The sequence below is a fragment of the Martes martes genome (genome assembly GCF_963455335.1).
Source record: "Martes martes genome assembly, chromosome: 7".
NCBI classification, from domain to species: Eukaryota; Metazoa; Chordata; class Mammalia; order Carnivora; family Mustelidae; genus Martes; species Martes martes.
Window position 1 is genome coordinate 5,594,634 of NC_137894.1, and position 16,021 is coordinate 5,610,654.

At 40.3% G+C, this 16,021-nt stretch overlaps 1 protein-coding gene across 1 annotated transcript in view; it reads left to right on the forward strand.

Annotated features, from left to right (window-relative positions):
• LOC308345542 (AP-3 complex subunit sigma-2) overlaps positions 1 to 16,021 on the forward strand; it is a 52,372-nt gene that overhangs the window by 9,153 nt on the left and 27,198 nt on the right. The window contains exon 4 of the mRNA XM_080807806.1: positions 12,555 to 12,626. Within this exon, the coding sequence (XP_080663932.1) occupies positions 12,555 to 12,626 (72 nt within the window). The remainder of the gene's footprint in view (positions 1 to 12,554; positions 12,627 to 16,021) is intronic.

Genomic DNA, 16,021 nt, shown 5'->3' on the forward strand with positions numbered 1-16,021 from the left:
TAAGTAGTGTGGCCTTAAATCATTTTACGCTTTTTTTGGCTTAAGGGTTCTTGTTTTATGTTTCGGCTCTTCTCTGTGTTTGTGTGTTTCAGTTTATAAGTTTACAAGTTGATCGCTTCTCGGCCTTTTGGCTAAGATCAAGTGTACAAGTTTACAAGTTCTTTTCTAGCTCTGAAATTTCTCCTTCAGGAATACTTCATACTAGAAGAATTATTCATTGTGTCCAAATTGTCTTTATTCTAAGGATGCAAGCTAGTTTAATAAGGGAAGTTTATTACAGCAGTAAGAAAGATAGTGGAGACTGATAAGAGTTGCATCAGAGAGAAATGTTTATCCAAATTATATTCCCAAAATGCTCTTGACTTGGGATAGGAAGCATTTTTGTTTGATTTTTAGTGCACATTTATAGTAAACTATTGTTGAAGAGATAATACATTGTTCAAAATTCAAAAGGCAAACCAAGAGTATATAGTGAAGAGTATTTTTCTCCTTCTTTTCTCCAGTACGTGGTTTATTTTTCTCGGAGCAGCAAATTTTAGTTTTATTTATTTTTTTTCTCCCAAGATTTTATTTATTTATTTATTTTTATAGAAACCGTTTTATTTTTTTAAAAAGGATTTTACTTATTTATTTTGAGAGAGAGTATGTGAGCAAGGGGAGGGGCGGGGTGGGTAGATAGAGAAAAATCCCAGGCAGACTCCCCGCTGAGCACGGAACACATTGCAGGGCTTAATCTCACAACCCTGAGATCAGGACCTGAGCAGAAACCAAGAGCTGGCTGCTTAATTGACTGAGCCATCCAGGTGCCACTTTATTTATTTATTTATTTATTTATTTATGCATTTTAGGTAAACTCTGCATCCTGAACCCATACGGCTCAAACTTATCCTGAAACCAAGAGTCACACACTCTACTGACTGAGCCAGCCAGGCACTCCTGCAAATTTTAGTTTTAAAACCAAGAGCCACTGTTACCTTAGGAGAGAAATCTACAGGCATTCATGAAAACAAGGATCTCTCTTATTGTTTACTCTAATTTGAGTAAACATTTGTAATGAATGATTAAAAAAAGGAACAAGTTACGTGGTAAAGGAAGAGAGAACTAAGTTTCACTATAGGATGGCCTGATTATATACCTAGAAAACCTGGGAAAAACAGCAAGCATTATAATAATAATGAATGATATGAGGAAAATGGCAAAATACGAGATGAATCCATCAAAATCGAGTTTTTCATTTCTGTGAAAATAGCTAGAAAAACCATAATTTAAAAAAACCCTTACAGTAGTGACAAAGGATATTGAGTGTTTGGCAATTAACTTAGTATGGAATACTTGACAATTCCAATAGAATTATGAAATCTTAAAGGAAAAAACAAAGGAATAGTTCAAATAAATGGAGCTACAAGTGCTTTCCTTGTTGGGAAAAGTCAACCAAAGATAATAGAGTAATTAACAAATTAAATGGGAAACTAATTGTAATTCCATCAGGAAATGGTACAGAACTTGTTGAAGGGAAAATTTATCAGGAAAAATGAATGACCAAGAAATGCAAAAGTATGTTTTGAGGGAAAAAGCTCATTTAATGGGGGATTGGCTTTCCTAGGCCTGCAGATGAAATTATTACCTACCTAGGAAATCCAAAGCAATCACTGTGAAACCGTTAGAGCTCATAATAGAGTTTAATAAGCTTAAAAGTCAATAGCTTTCCCTTAGCAATAATAAGTTAGGAAATACAATATTTAAAGGGACCCACCCACAAAAGCAAAATGGTCCATAAGATGTCAAGGAATGAGTGTAAAAAATATGCAAGATACATATGAAGAAAACTTCCAAACTCTACTGAAAATATGAAAAAAGCAAAATAAATGGATAAATGGATAAAACATACCCTTTGCCTGTTGAGAAAGCTCATTGCAATGTCTATACTTTCAGATTCTAAATTCACTGAAAACCCAATCAGAATCCCTATAAGATTGGTTTTTTAAAATTATATTCAGGGGCTCCTGGGTGGCTCAGTCGGTTAAGCGTCCGCCTTCAGCTCAGATCATGATCCCAGGGTCCTGGGATCCAGCCCCACATCGGGCTCCCTGCTCTGCGGGGACCCTGCTTCTCGCTCTGCTTTACCCCTCCTCCCTGCTTGTGCTTTCTCTCTCTGCACTCTCTCAAATAAATAAAAATTTTTTAAATAATAATAATAATAAATTGTATTTATTGTAAAACATGTATATACACAAAAAAATCTGCTAAACATGTCAATATAGTTTCAAGAATGCTAGTAAAATGAAGCTATCACTCAGATTAAGAAACAGTACATTACTAGTTCCACAAAGCTTGTATATACTATTCCTTACTTCCATCCACTCATTCATTGCATCCCTTCTCAGACTTTTGTGTTGGTCATTCCTTTGCTTCTCTTTATTGTTACCATGTATATTCCCTAACTGGTATTTATCTTAGTTTGGAATATCTGAGTGGCGAGCACAAAAATTAGCTGTGTAAGGAAAGGGTAACTTGCCACTTTTATAGAATTTATTTATTTATTTGACAGAGAGCGAGAGATCACAAGCAGGCAGAGAGGCAGGCAGAGAGAGAGGAAGGGAAGCAGGCTCCCTGCCGAGCAGAGAGCCCAATGCGGGACTCGATCCCAGGACCCTGAGATCATGACCTGAGCCGAAGGCAGAGGCTTAATCCACTGAGCCACCCAGGCGCCCTGTAACTTGCCACTTTTAGATGAAGGCTCCCAACAGAAGATGAGCTGAGCACAGTGTGTGGGTCATGGTCAGGCTATAGCATCCCTGAAAGTATATACCTGAGCTCATTCTGGGGACATCTGAGGGCAAGGTCGTGTGAGTGCGTCCGGAGAAACCGCTCCCCATAGGTGGGACATCGGGTTCTGGCTGTCTAGCAGAAACATGGTCAGGAGGAATGGGCTGCTCCCCACTTTCTTTCTCAGCTTGTCCTGACCGTAGTCAGCACACATTTCAGTGGGAGTATCCTTGGCAAATCCAGGCAACAGAGCAGTAGAAGAGATAATGGATTGTTTCCATTTTCCTTTTTTTTCTCTCTCTCTAAGTTAACACAAATAAAACTACTCAGTGTCTCCATGCAGACTGTTGGGCCTGTTCACATCCTGCTGGAAATGGAATTCCTTAGTCAAAGAGATGAATATGGCTAATTACAATGCACACAGCTAGGTAGATAGTCAGGGAAGCTATATTAACACACAGTGGCTCCAGACTGCTTGAGTTCATGTTTCTTCCAAGCTGATGCATTGAAATGTGTCCCTTTTTAATCTCTACTCAGAGGTAGAGTGGTGCCTCACAGATGTTTGAATTTTTACTTTTACTAATTGTGCCTACTTTCTCCATGTGTAGGTTTACATTGTTCTTTTCAGATACACCTTTTATAATATAATTGAACCACTTGTCCAGCAAAGTCGAGATCCCGGTTTATACTTTCATATTTCATCGATTCTCTGATGCACATTTCCCCACACATCAGGATGTATATTACAATAGGTGACATCTTACAATTACAATTGGCAGCATTTTCTTCTTAGCACAAGAAGTGTTTTCTCTTATAATCTGTGAAAAAGTGATTCTCTGTATATTTTTGAGCTTATTTTAAAACTAACTTATTTTTTCTAAACTATTATATTTAAGTGTAAATAACCCATTTTACTTCCGCTTGTTGAAGAAACCTTTAGGTATAAGGTTTAGAGTAAAATCCAAACTCCCTGTCCGTCTCCAAGGCCTCTCATGATCTGGCTCCTTTGTCTTTCTCTGTTTGAGTTCATCGTATTCTTGCTCACCTCCAGGATGCTCTGGCCACTTCCCTCTTCTTTCTGTTCCTCAGACACAAGGACATTTTGGCTTCAGGGCCTTTCCGCTTGCTCAGTGCACTAGAATGCTTTTTTTTTTTTTTTTTTTTAAGATTTTATTTATTTATTTGACAGAGAGAGAGACCACATGTAGGCAGAGAGGCGGCAGAGAGAGAGGGGGAAGCAGGCTCCCTGCTGAGTAGAGAGCCCGATGCGGGGCTCGATCCCAGGACCCTGAGATCACGACCTGAGCTGAAGGCAGAGGCCCAATCCACTGAGCCACCCAGGGGCCCCTAGAATGCTTTTGCTCAATCAAGTTCTTTTCCTCTTTAGCTCTTCAGATGACTCTCTTCTTTATCATTCATGACTCGACTCAAATGTTGATGTTCTGAGACTTTCATGAAGGCCTGTCTGAAGTAACCCCCATCCCATCATCCTGCTCCCTTCCTGCAGGGCACTTAGGACAATAGAAAAGATCTTTTTTATATGCTTTATTCTTCCCACACCTGGAACATAAGCCTGGCGAGAGCTCGACTTACTGACTGAGGCAGCCCCAGAGTAGAATGGTATGTGTCTAGCATGCGGTAGCCACTCATTAAGGTCAGTTGAATAACCATAATTTAGTTTTTGTTTTTACTCATCATTCTGCCCCACTGAGTTGTGTTTCTCTTTCTGCATGAGTTGCACACTGTCTTACTTATTGTTAATGTAGGTTCAGATACTCGGTAAGACCAGTTACTCCCTGTGGGCGCAGTTCTTTTTAAATATATTCTCTGATATTTATAACCGTCTGTTCAGCTGTTACATTCTTGAATAATTTGTAATGGTCCCAAAAGTCTGTTGGATTTATGCTTAGAAATGAATTAAAAACCGCATTTTCTTCCATTTATTAACTTCTTCTTTCAGATCTTACGTTCGAGTTTTGTTGTTGCTTTTTTTTTTTCCAAAGAAGGTCCTAATATACATACAAATTTTAGAATTGTTTGTGTTCTAGTTCTGTGAAAATGCTGTTGGTGTTTTGATGAGGATTGCATTAAATGTGTGGATTTCTTTGGGTGGTATGGCCATTTTATTTTAACAGTATTTGTTCTCCTGAGAAAACCATTTTTATCACCATGACCACCCAGTTCATCTGCGCTGGATTAGGTAGCAAACGACCAGATAGTCTACAGAACATCTGTATAACATTTCTTTCATGTTTCAAGAGATGAAAATAACTGCAAGAAGTTGAATATAAAAGTACCCGGGATGACATAAATAATCCATGTATGAAATTTTATCCCACCTGCAGCTTTTATATATTTAAAAATTAGAATTCATGAAATAAAAAATTTTTCTTGGAAAGTTTAATGGAAGGAGGTTTAGCCTGATTACAACAGTAACACCAGTGTCACTGATTTGATGTTTATAAAAAATTATTTTCTCCCAGCCTTATTGATATATAATTGACGGATATAGTGTTGCGTAGGTTTAAAGTGTACAGTCTGTTGTTTTGATACACTTATACATTGCAAAATGATTACCACTGAGCATTGGCTAACGCCTCTTGTTGCATCACATAGTTACTACTTTTTTTGTAATAAGGATCTTATTTTTCAATAAATTAAAGTCAGCGTGATACCCACGCAAGCTGGAATGCTAGCCCTCTGGTGAACAAGCACCTGACATCAGAACAAGAAGTTTTTAAAGTCCTGAACCTTAGAAGTGTGATCTTTTTCAAAGTGAATCCATTACGATCTTGCCATTTCATACTAGATTTCCAAATACAGTTGACCCTTGAACTGCGCTGGGTTCACTTATACATGGATATTTTTCAATAAATACAGTGCAGTACTATGTATTTTCCTTATGATCTCCTTAATAACATTTTTTCTTTAGCTTACTTTGTTGTAATAGTACAGTGTATAATACATATAACATGCAAAATGTGTGTTGATTGTGTTATTGGTAAGGCTTCCAGCTACCAGCTGTAGGCTATGAGTAGTTAAGTCAAGTTAGAGATGGATTTTGGATTTTGTGGGAAGTGGAGTAGGGTCAGCACTCCTAATCCCCATGTTCTAAAGTCAACCTTACTTCTTCCTGTTGCTTAGTCTTGGGGCTTCTTCATCAGCTGAGCTCTCTCCATCTTCGTCTTCACTTACAATATCATTTACTTTTCTAAATTGGATGTTTTGGTTCTTATTTTCAAAATTCAGTTTAACTCCATATTTAAGCAGGCTGGGATTCGTCCCCTTCTTTCTTGCCTTGCTAAAGTGCCTTCTTTTTTTCCCTTGTTCAGCAGGTTTCACTGGATTCACAGCTGCAGGGTTGCAATAGCTAGATAAGACCATTCTCATCTCTGAAAAATGTTAATTTGGTCTAACATCTGAGCCATAGCTGTCTTAGGTGTCAGAGTAGTCCCCCTTAATGCACAGCTTCACTTTTCGTGCTTCAGTTACCCAGCTCAGCCACAACCCAGAAGCATGTCCTCCTTCTCACTTACAGAGGGTCAGTAGTAGCCTAATGCTGCATCGCAGTGCGTTCATCACTGACCTCACTTCATCTCACCATCAGGCACGTTATCATCTTGTCATCACAAGAAGGGTGGTACAGAACAGTAAGATATTGAGAGAGAGGGAGAGAGAGACCACATTATATAACTTTTAATTACAGTATATTGTTATAATTGTTGTAGTTTTGTTATTGTTAATCTCTTAGTAGGCCTCATAAACTAAACCATCATAGGTGTGTGCGTGTAAGACATAGTCTCTACAGGGTTAGGTACTACCCATGGTTTTAGCACACATGGGTCGTGGGGTGCACCGCCACGGACAGGGGGAGGTTGCTGCACTGCCCACAGAGACACAACATTGACAACAGAGCCTCCCTTACCTGTGGCTAATTCTTATTTTTTGTTTTCAGCAATTCCCTCTTCTTGCTCTTCTTGTAATTTCCAGCCTCTGCCCTTTCCAGCTTCCTAGCTAAAGCTTGTTGTGCACTCGTTGGTATTTCTGCCTCCGAAGAGAGGTAGGAGTCTGAGTTAAATTTTTGTTAACTCTTCTTGGTTTTTCCATTGTCTTCTTTATATCTTAACATCTCCCCTGGTGCTGCTCCTGCTTCTACCCCTGTGCCTGTTGGTGCTGAGCGGGAACTAGATCTGATCTGCAGTGTTTCCCCTGCTTCTGGATCATGGTTTCTTCCTCTCTCTGCTTCTAGATTATAACTTCTTCTGTATCTGTTCCTGGATTGAGACATTTCTACTCCTCGCTTCTACTGTAATGATGCCCTTAATGAGACTTTGGTCTTGAATGACTTCTGCCTCTCAATGACTTAATTTCTTTGTGTTTGTGTCTTTCTTCACCATTTTCAGATATATTTAATCTCTCCTTTACTTTATAAGAAGAATGTTCTTTGTCAATATGTTCCTCAAATTTGTATTTCTTAGAGGATTTATTTTTAGAAACATATCTTATTATTTTGCTCTCTGCGTCTGTAGCTTCTTTATTTTTTTCATACATTAGCATACTCTGCTTCTTCTCTGGCTCCTGCATTTTCTTCCTACATTATCTGACTTTCATGTTCTTTTGATCTTGATCATGATCTCAAATGATGATATCTTGAGGCTCTAGGAGAAACAGATACATCTGACTGCTCTTTTTTTATCTTTATCTGGGGATATCTTTTCTGGAGCTGTTCCATCTCATTCTATATTACTGGTCTATTTGAGAATCCAGTTGTTACGGACTAAATTGAGTCCCCTCAAATTTATATGTTGAGGCCCTAACCCCCACTTTGACTATATTTAGAGATGGGTGCTTTTAAGGACATTATTATGGTTAAATGAGTTTGTAAGCATGGGGCTTTGATCCCAAACAACTTGTGTTCTTATAAGACAGGAAGAGATACTATAGATTTCTCTCTTTCCATGTGCATAAACCAAAGAAATTCCCATCACCATTAAAGACAGCAAGAAGGTGGCTGACTGTGAGCTAGGAGGAGAGCCCTCATCAGAACCAGTCCTGCCAGACCGTGATCTGGGATTACTGTCTTCCAACACTAAGAAAATAAATTTCTGTTGTTTAAGTCACACAGCCTGTGGTATTTTGTTATGGCAGCCCAGGACTGCCAATACGCTAATCTTAATTTCATTAACCCTCTTTAGTAAAAACAACCCCTTGGCACAGTGCTGCTGAGAAATAATGGTCTCCCTTTCCTCACATATGCTCTGGGCATCTTACTCCAGAGTCCTGGCTGCTGGGGCAGCGCTTTTAACAATACCAGCCACCCAGAAGCTTCCCACAGACCGAATCCGTTCCCATGAGAGACCTGAGTGGCACAAAGGGGATTTGCCATTGCTTTTTTAGTTTGTTTTTTACACTTAGCTCAGTAATACCTGTAAGGTATTTTATGTCTGTATTGGGATAGGTAACTACCTTCAGTTTTTCCCCTGAAGGAAAGCTGTTTGTCCCAACACTGTCAACCAGTGCATCTTTCCCCCACCAATTCAAAATATCACCTTTGTCAAAAATTGTATTTTCTTGGGGTGCCTGGGTGACTCAGTCAGTTAAGCGTCTGCCTTGGGTTTAGGTCATGATCTCAGGGTCCTGGGATCGAGCCCTGCATCAGGCTCTCTGGTTGGCAGGGAGTCCGCTTCTCCCTCCCTCTCTCCCTCTGTAATCTCCCTCTCTCTCTCTCAAATAACTGAACAACAAAACCTTTTAAAAAAATTGTATTTTCTTGGCATGAGAGGCCCCATGTACAATGAAGTGCCACCACCTTGTAGAACAGGGAAGAGGAGGGGGCTTGCACATAGAGGAAGAGGAAGGGGATTTGGGAATGCCCACCGCGGGAGGCTACATGAATGTGGCACTGGGTGTGGGAGCTCTAGGCATGGAGGCAGCCTGGCGACAGTAGGCTGCAGTGACTTTTCCACAGACTGTTAATGGCTTTCACTGTTTTGGTCTTCCTAGAGTGCATCTAAAAATATTACACACAAAATCAGCTTCTTAATTTTCTCAAGTTTCAAAACCCACAGTGCCTATGATGTGTCCCATCCTTCTTTGGATTTCTCAGCGGTGGCTTTTCAGCATAGCTTGTCTGAAATTCTTAAGACTACAGAATTCAAGATGATAATGGTAGATTTTATCATGATTTGCTTTTCAATTTAGTTTATTGAGGTTCACAATAAGTGGAAAATAATTTTAGATAATTCATTTTATTCAGAATTGCATAGAATTCCAGAGCCAGCATTGTTTAGCGTTAAAGCGAAAGCCCACCTTTGCTTATTTATGGAAGGTATTGCTTTAAGAGATAGATATGATGCATTTAATCTACACTTGTTTTAATTTATGGCAGGTTTTGTATGAATTTTAACCTTTTAATAAATTTCCAAAACTGGATTATGCCTTTGATAATAATTAAAATGATTTATCACATCTGGAAGGGGGAGAAGAATATATTTTCTTATACACATGTATATGTTTCAGCATTTTATTTATTTATCTATTATTTATTTATTAAAGATCTTATTTATTAGAGAGAGAGCATGAGCAGGGGGAGAAGCAGAGTCCCTACTGAGCAGGGAGCCCAACTCGGGGGTCAGTCCCAGGACCCTGGAACTGTAACCCAAACTGAACATAGACACTTAACCAACTGAGCCACCCAGGCACCCTGTTTAAGTATTTTATATCCTGTCCCATTGATCCACATTTTATTTCTATCTCAGTATTTTACTATTTTATTTATTTATTTTTTATTTTGCTTATTTATTTGACAGACAGAGATCACAAGTAGGCAGAGAGGCAGGCAGAGAGAGAGGGGGAAGCAGGCTCCCTGCTGAGCAGAGAGCCTGATGCAGGGCCCAGGGCCCTGGGATCACAACCTGAGCTAAGGCAGAGGCTCTAGCCCACTGAGCCACCCAGGCGCCCCTGTATTTTACTATTTTATTTATTTTTTTTAAAGATTTTATTTTATTTATTTGAAAGAGATCACAAGTAGGCAGAGAGGCAGGCAGAGAGAGAGAGGGGAAAGCAGGCTCCTTGCTGAGCAGAGAACCCGTTGTGGGGCTCAGTCCCAGGACCCTGAGATCATGACCTGAGCTGAAGGCAGAGGCTTAACCCACTGAGCCACCCAGGTGCCCCTATTTTACTATTTTAATGACCAAGGCTTTGCAGTGAATTTTGATGTCTAGTCATTCCTTACTATCATTGTTTTTCTAAACATTCTTAGCAGAGTGTTTTCATGGTTTATTTTCTGTTAAGAATTTTGACTTTGTCAGTTTCTTTTTTCTTTTTTTTTTTTTTTAAGTCCTATTGGGAACTTCCACACTTCTAAGTTCATTTCTTTTCCTCTAAAACTAGAGGACACACACAGACATAGACACACGCAGACACACAAGGACAGAACAGGAGAGTAAACAATAGCAAGGAACTTTTGAAAGGAGGAAAGAATATGGTAATTGACTTGGCAAGTCCAGGGAAGCCACATCCTGGGCCAGCAGTAGAGAAGGCTGACAGCCAAGCTGCTACACTGCGAAGAAGCCTCACGAGGCACAGAGCTGGCAGCACAGCCACTGGGTGTGGCGTGGAGTGGGCAGGGAAAGCTGCCTGTGCACCCGTTAGATCCCTAAGTCCTTGCCCCAGTTCCGGGTCTCTGGTTTGAGGGACACCAGACATGGTTGATGGTACACAGCCGGAGGAGCAGATGAATGTGTGCCTTGTGAATGTTGTATACTGACTTCCTAGCCTTTTGCTGCCACTCAGCTCCCAAATTTCAGGTAGCTGGTCTTTTCGTCTTCAGGCTGCACGTTGTAAAATCTCTCTGGGAAATCGGAGCAGTCTAAGGGGAAGGAGTAAAAAGGCCTAAAGGGATGAAGGGGAGGGTCCCCAGCAGACAGCTAGGGTTGCAGAGCTTCCAGTGAGCCTTTGATTCTTAGGAATAAAAAACAAACAAACAAGGATAATCAGTAATCTGAGGAAAGCCCTTAACATGGAATGTGGAGACTAAAGTGAACAAACCGTAAAAAGCAGTGTAGAGGAAGTAGAGACCATAAAAGGAAGGAGAACAATAAAACAAACAAACGCCTGTCTTTAAGCGCTGGGAAGTAAAACAAAAAAACTAAATAAAAAAGAAAGATGGAACAAAATATTCTCTTAGAAATTAAAGAAGAGAAAACTGGAAGGGAAAGGATCAGAAAATGAGGAGGTCTAGTACCTCAGCAGAAGCAGCTCCAAAAAGAAAGATTAGGAACAGGAAAAGGGGGAAATTCTCAACTAAAGTATTTGATAAAATTTTCCCAAACTGAGGGACTTGGGTTGCTAGATTGTAAGGACTCACTGAGTACCCAGCACAGGGATTGAAAATAAACTCCTATGCAAGTATGTTATCTCCACAGAAAAATGTTCAGCCACTGATAAAAATGTAAAGAGTTATGGATAGTGCTGTTATGAAATTATGATATGTGTCTTTTGGCATATGCATATATATATATATGCATTTCTGTTGGGTAGGTATGTAGGTGTAGAATTGCTGATACAATAAAATAAGAATAAATAATAAGTAAATAAATAATGTAAATAATGTCACAGAGTTTTCCAAATTGGCTAGAAATATGATTTCCATTTCTATTTTTTAGATTTTTTTAAAAGATTTTATTTATTTATTTGATGGTGAGAGAGACAGCGAGAGAGGGAGCACAAGCAGGGAAAGCAGGAGAAGGAGAAGCAGGTTTCCCATTGAGCAGGGAGCCCGACTCAGGGTTTGATCCTGGGACCTTGGGATCATGACCTGAGCTGAAGGCAGACACTTAACTGACTGAGCCACCAAGGCAGCCCCATTTCTCTTAGTTTAGAGCCAGTCAAAAGCTAACAACAACTCAGATGTCCCGTCTGTAGGAGAATGCATAAATATGTCTGTGAAATACTATGCAGCAGTGAATATGAACAAGCTTTTATGACATGGAGTAACATGGAGAGGAATTCACCAGCACTGTTGAATGAAAGAAATCAGACGAGAGTACATGTTGTATGTTGCCACCTGTGTAAATTCACAGACAGGCAGAACTAAATTGTGATGATAGGAATCAGGATGGTGGCTACCTTGGGAGGGGGATTTTGTCTGAAGGGGCATGAAGAGAGCATCTAGGAGCTGGGAGTATTCCCTTGCATTATCTGGGTGGTGGTTGGTTACATGATAGGTTCATTCTGAAAGTTCATTAAGCTTGACTCTTATCATTTGTGTACTTTTCTGTTTAAATGTTATATTAAGTTAAAAACAAAGTTGTGAGTATGTTAAGTGATTCATGGAAAGGTGTTTTGAAGTTAATGTTAATTGGAATTAACAGAACAAAACTACAATAACACTGTAATAGTAAAAACTTTTTGTGTGTGTATACACAGAGGCCTGCGGAAAGGACTGCAAGTAGGTGGTATTTCAGTTTGTTATTTTTCTGTGGAAATTAGCACCTTATAGAGGGAGAAAGAAAACCCCATGTGTCTGCCCTGGTTGTATTGCTATACTAAATTGCTATCCTAAAACAAGTACAACTAAAACAAGTTGTATTGCTATACTAAAAACAAGATTGTCTTGTCCTTGACTGTGCCTAGGTGATTGCCTAAAGCTGGTAGTTTTTTGGTTTGTTTTGAGATTTATCATAAGGTAAGTAGTATCGTGACTGCCCCTCTTTGCTTTCAAATGTGACATTTATGAAGATGTGAATATGTTCCTGTTTCTTGATCTGTTTTTCCTTGTTTCCTAGGTTTTTGTGGAGACCCTGGATAAGTGTTTTGAAAATGTTTGTGAATTGGATTTGATCTTCCATATGGATAAGGTACCTTCTCTCCCTAACCAGGGTTACTAGAAAACTAAAGCCTAGGTTATTCCTATCTGCCTCTACACCTTTATGTTCTTTTTGTGGCTTTTTACTCCGGGAGTAGTCCCAGATGTTGTGTTTCATTTAATAACTGAAGTTTAATAGTTTTGGGAGCGTTTTGCTAAGATCTGTTACCAGTTTTAACACACACATGAGATTATTGGGCCTGTGTCATCGTTCATGTTTTTATAGACAGACTTCTTTTCTTGGTAGAGAGCAGTGATGTCACTATGATGACTGACCGCCACACTAGTGGCATGAGAAGTTGTTTTATGTTGATTGTAAAATGAGTTCCCTTGGCATAATCCGGTGACAGTGAAGCTTTGGAAGAATCATGATGTAGGCTCTTTGACCTAGCTAGTAAAGGTTATAATTTTCCCAAAGAGGAACAGAGTGACTCAGACATTTATAACATCGTTCGAGATCAGGTGGTATTCTGTAGGGAAGCAAACTGTCGGGCAGAATTGAAGTACAAAGTACATGTTCTCAGATTTGTGCTGCTGGCATCACTTTGACATGGCCTGTGTCCCCATGTGCCAAGTTAAAGGTGGGAGATAGCCAGCAAGGGGATAGGACCTGCCACATGTATTTTATCTGGCCGGGCTCATGCCGTGTCCAGTGCTGTTGACCTTGGGTGTGCCTGCTCCTCGTTTCCTTCAGCTGGTTGTCACCATGTCCCATGGCCCTTGGAGAGAGCAAATGATTTTTTAGGAGACTACAACTCATTGCTAAGCCATGATCCTTTTTACTCTATTTTCATCCCAACGAGGTAGTTGTTTTTAGATCCATCATCGCTAACATTGCTGTCTGGAGGACTTTCTTGTCATTTTTGAGGAGGATCTTCAGTCTCTGTTAACTCTCCTGAGATGTGGATGACACTCTCCGGGCGAGTGCAGTGTGTGCGTTCTTAAGGTTGGATGTTGGAGTGACGTTTTCTCTCTGAACAGCTAGCTTAGTGCTGAGACTTCCTGAGCAGCCTGGTACAAGAGAATCACAGAAGCCCATTCTTACCAGAGATACTTGCCTTGGGGCTCCCTGATAGGCTCAAGGCATCCAGAGCTCACTGGTGCTTTTGAGGAGGTCACTCTCCCTTTCCATGTGAAAGAATCTTAGAAACTTCAGAGACCTCTTTGCCTCCTCTTTGCAAGCATTTAGAGTTGCTTTAAGTTTGTCGGTTGTTCAAGGTGCTGTCTTGTAATTTCCTTTAAAGAGAGCCATAGGTCAAACCCAGCGTCCCTCTCTGCCAGTGGGTGTGGCCTTAAAAGGAAATAGAAAGCCAACAAAATGTTGTTCTTTCTCCTGTGTCTTATCTTTAAGTAAGTTCCATAAAATAGTTTGCTGCTGCTGCAGATTCTTTTCACAGTTTATAACCTATTTTGAGTTGCTCATGTGACGTCAGGAAATTACCCTCCATATTCCCCGAGATCTTTGGAAAGTGATGGTGCAATGAGCCAGGGCCTCACCCTGCTCACCTTTAGAGTGCGGAAGGTATCTTTCAGCAGGTGACTTTTTTTAGTTGCACCTCAGGCTTGTCTTTGCCCTCACATAGAACTCACATAGGTTGCTAATTCAGGCTTATCTTCTAGGGCTAGGTCGGCAAAGGACCTGTCAGAAGACAATAGGAATGTCACCTTGAACTCCATCCTTCTGGACTGAAGAAACCTCTCTATCCTAAGTCTCCTTACCTCCTCGCCCTCCCTTTCTTCCTGGCTTAAAGGAAAGTGTGTTTCATCCCATGTGTAGAGCCAGATCCCCTTCCTGTCCCTCCCCACCATACACCACAGTGACTCGGAGCTGTCTGTATCTGTTCCTTCTCCTGGGGCCGCAGTCTCTCACAGAACCCACCTGTTCGCTTGCTTCTGCCGTTCTTTTAACTGGTGTCTCCTCTCCAGTGTTGCATTTAAGGTGAACATCTTGAGTGCGTGAGTGATTCACATCCAGTCTTGCATTTCTGCTTCATCTTTCCTTTTCTGGAGCTCTGTCTCCTGGTTTTCACTCCCCAAAAGGCACTATAATTTCCTAATCCTGTTTGCCAGTATCACCTTCCGGACGGTTTCTGCAGCGTTCAGTGCTACTGATTCTTCAGGAAGTACCGCCTTCGTAGTCCTTTTTCCACCGGTGCTCCTGTTACACAGAACCCTTTCGGCTCTTACTCTTTCCCACCTGTGTCACTAGCTTATGTCGTCGGTCATCTCTTAACTCACTCTTCTCGCACTCCTGTTTCTAGCCTAGATGTCATCCTCCTACTTAAATTATCCGTCTGGGTCATTCCCAAACTTGTCATTTCTAGTCCAGGATGGCCCGAGTCCCATGCCTGTATTTCCCGTTGCTGGAGGCACCTCTCCCTCCTTTCATTCCAACATCGCACTTCTTCCCGCCGCTTCTTATCCAGAGCCAGGTTCAGCCTGCGTCTCCTGAAAACCGTTTCCTCCTCCAGCCTCCCTTTTCCACTGGTGCAGCCACCATCCTCTGGCGAGTGCACTCAAAACCTCAAAACTTTGCCTCCCTCTTCTTTGCTAGGAATAGCCAGTCAGTCACTAAAACCTGTCACTTCTCTCCGTAGACTCCTTATATCTATTCTTACATTCACCAGTTATTAACATTTGTACACTTGCTTTTACATCTCTCTATATGCATATATGGTTTTCTTCTTGACCCATCCGAGTTTATTGCAGACGTCATGACTTCTCATCCGTAAATACATCCGCAGACATCTCCTGAGAACAAGGACGTTGTCTTACATGTTGCGCAGAATTCTGTAATTAACGCAATAAATTAACCACAGCATAATTAACATATTTGAAGTCTAACACCAAAAAATACTATTATTCAGAATATAGTTTGTATTTAAATTTCCTCCCTTGCCCCACTAATGTCATTTATATATATGTATATTATATTTTATATATATATGTTTATATATATTTATATATATATATAAATATATATCTTTATATATATATTTTTTAAAAAAGATTTTATTTATTTGTTTGACAGACGAGAGATCACAAGTAGGCAGAGAGGCAGGCAGAGAGAGTGAGAGGGAAGCAGGCTCCACACCGAGCAGCGAGCCTGATGCGGGACTCGATCCCAGGACCCTGAGATCATGACCCGAGCCAAAGGCAGTGGCCCGACCCACTGAGCCACCCAGGAGCCCCTGTCATTTATATTTTTAACACCAATTCCAACTATGGGTCAAGCACTGTCTTTACTTATGGTGCCTCTTGATTTTAGTTGTGTCTGTCAGGTTTTCTAACCTTACTTCTTCCTTCTTGTTGATCCTGCATTTGGGAATTTTATATATATATATATATATATATATATATATATATATATATGGTTTTTTTTTTCTC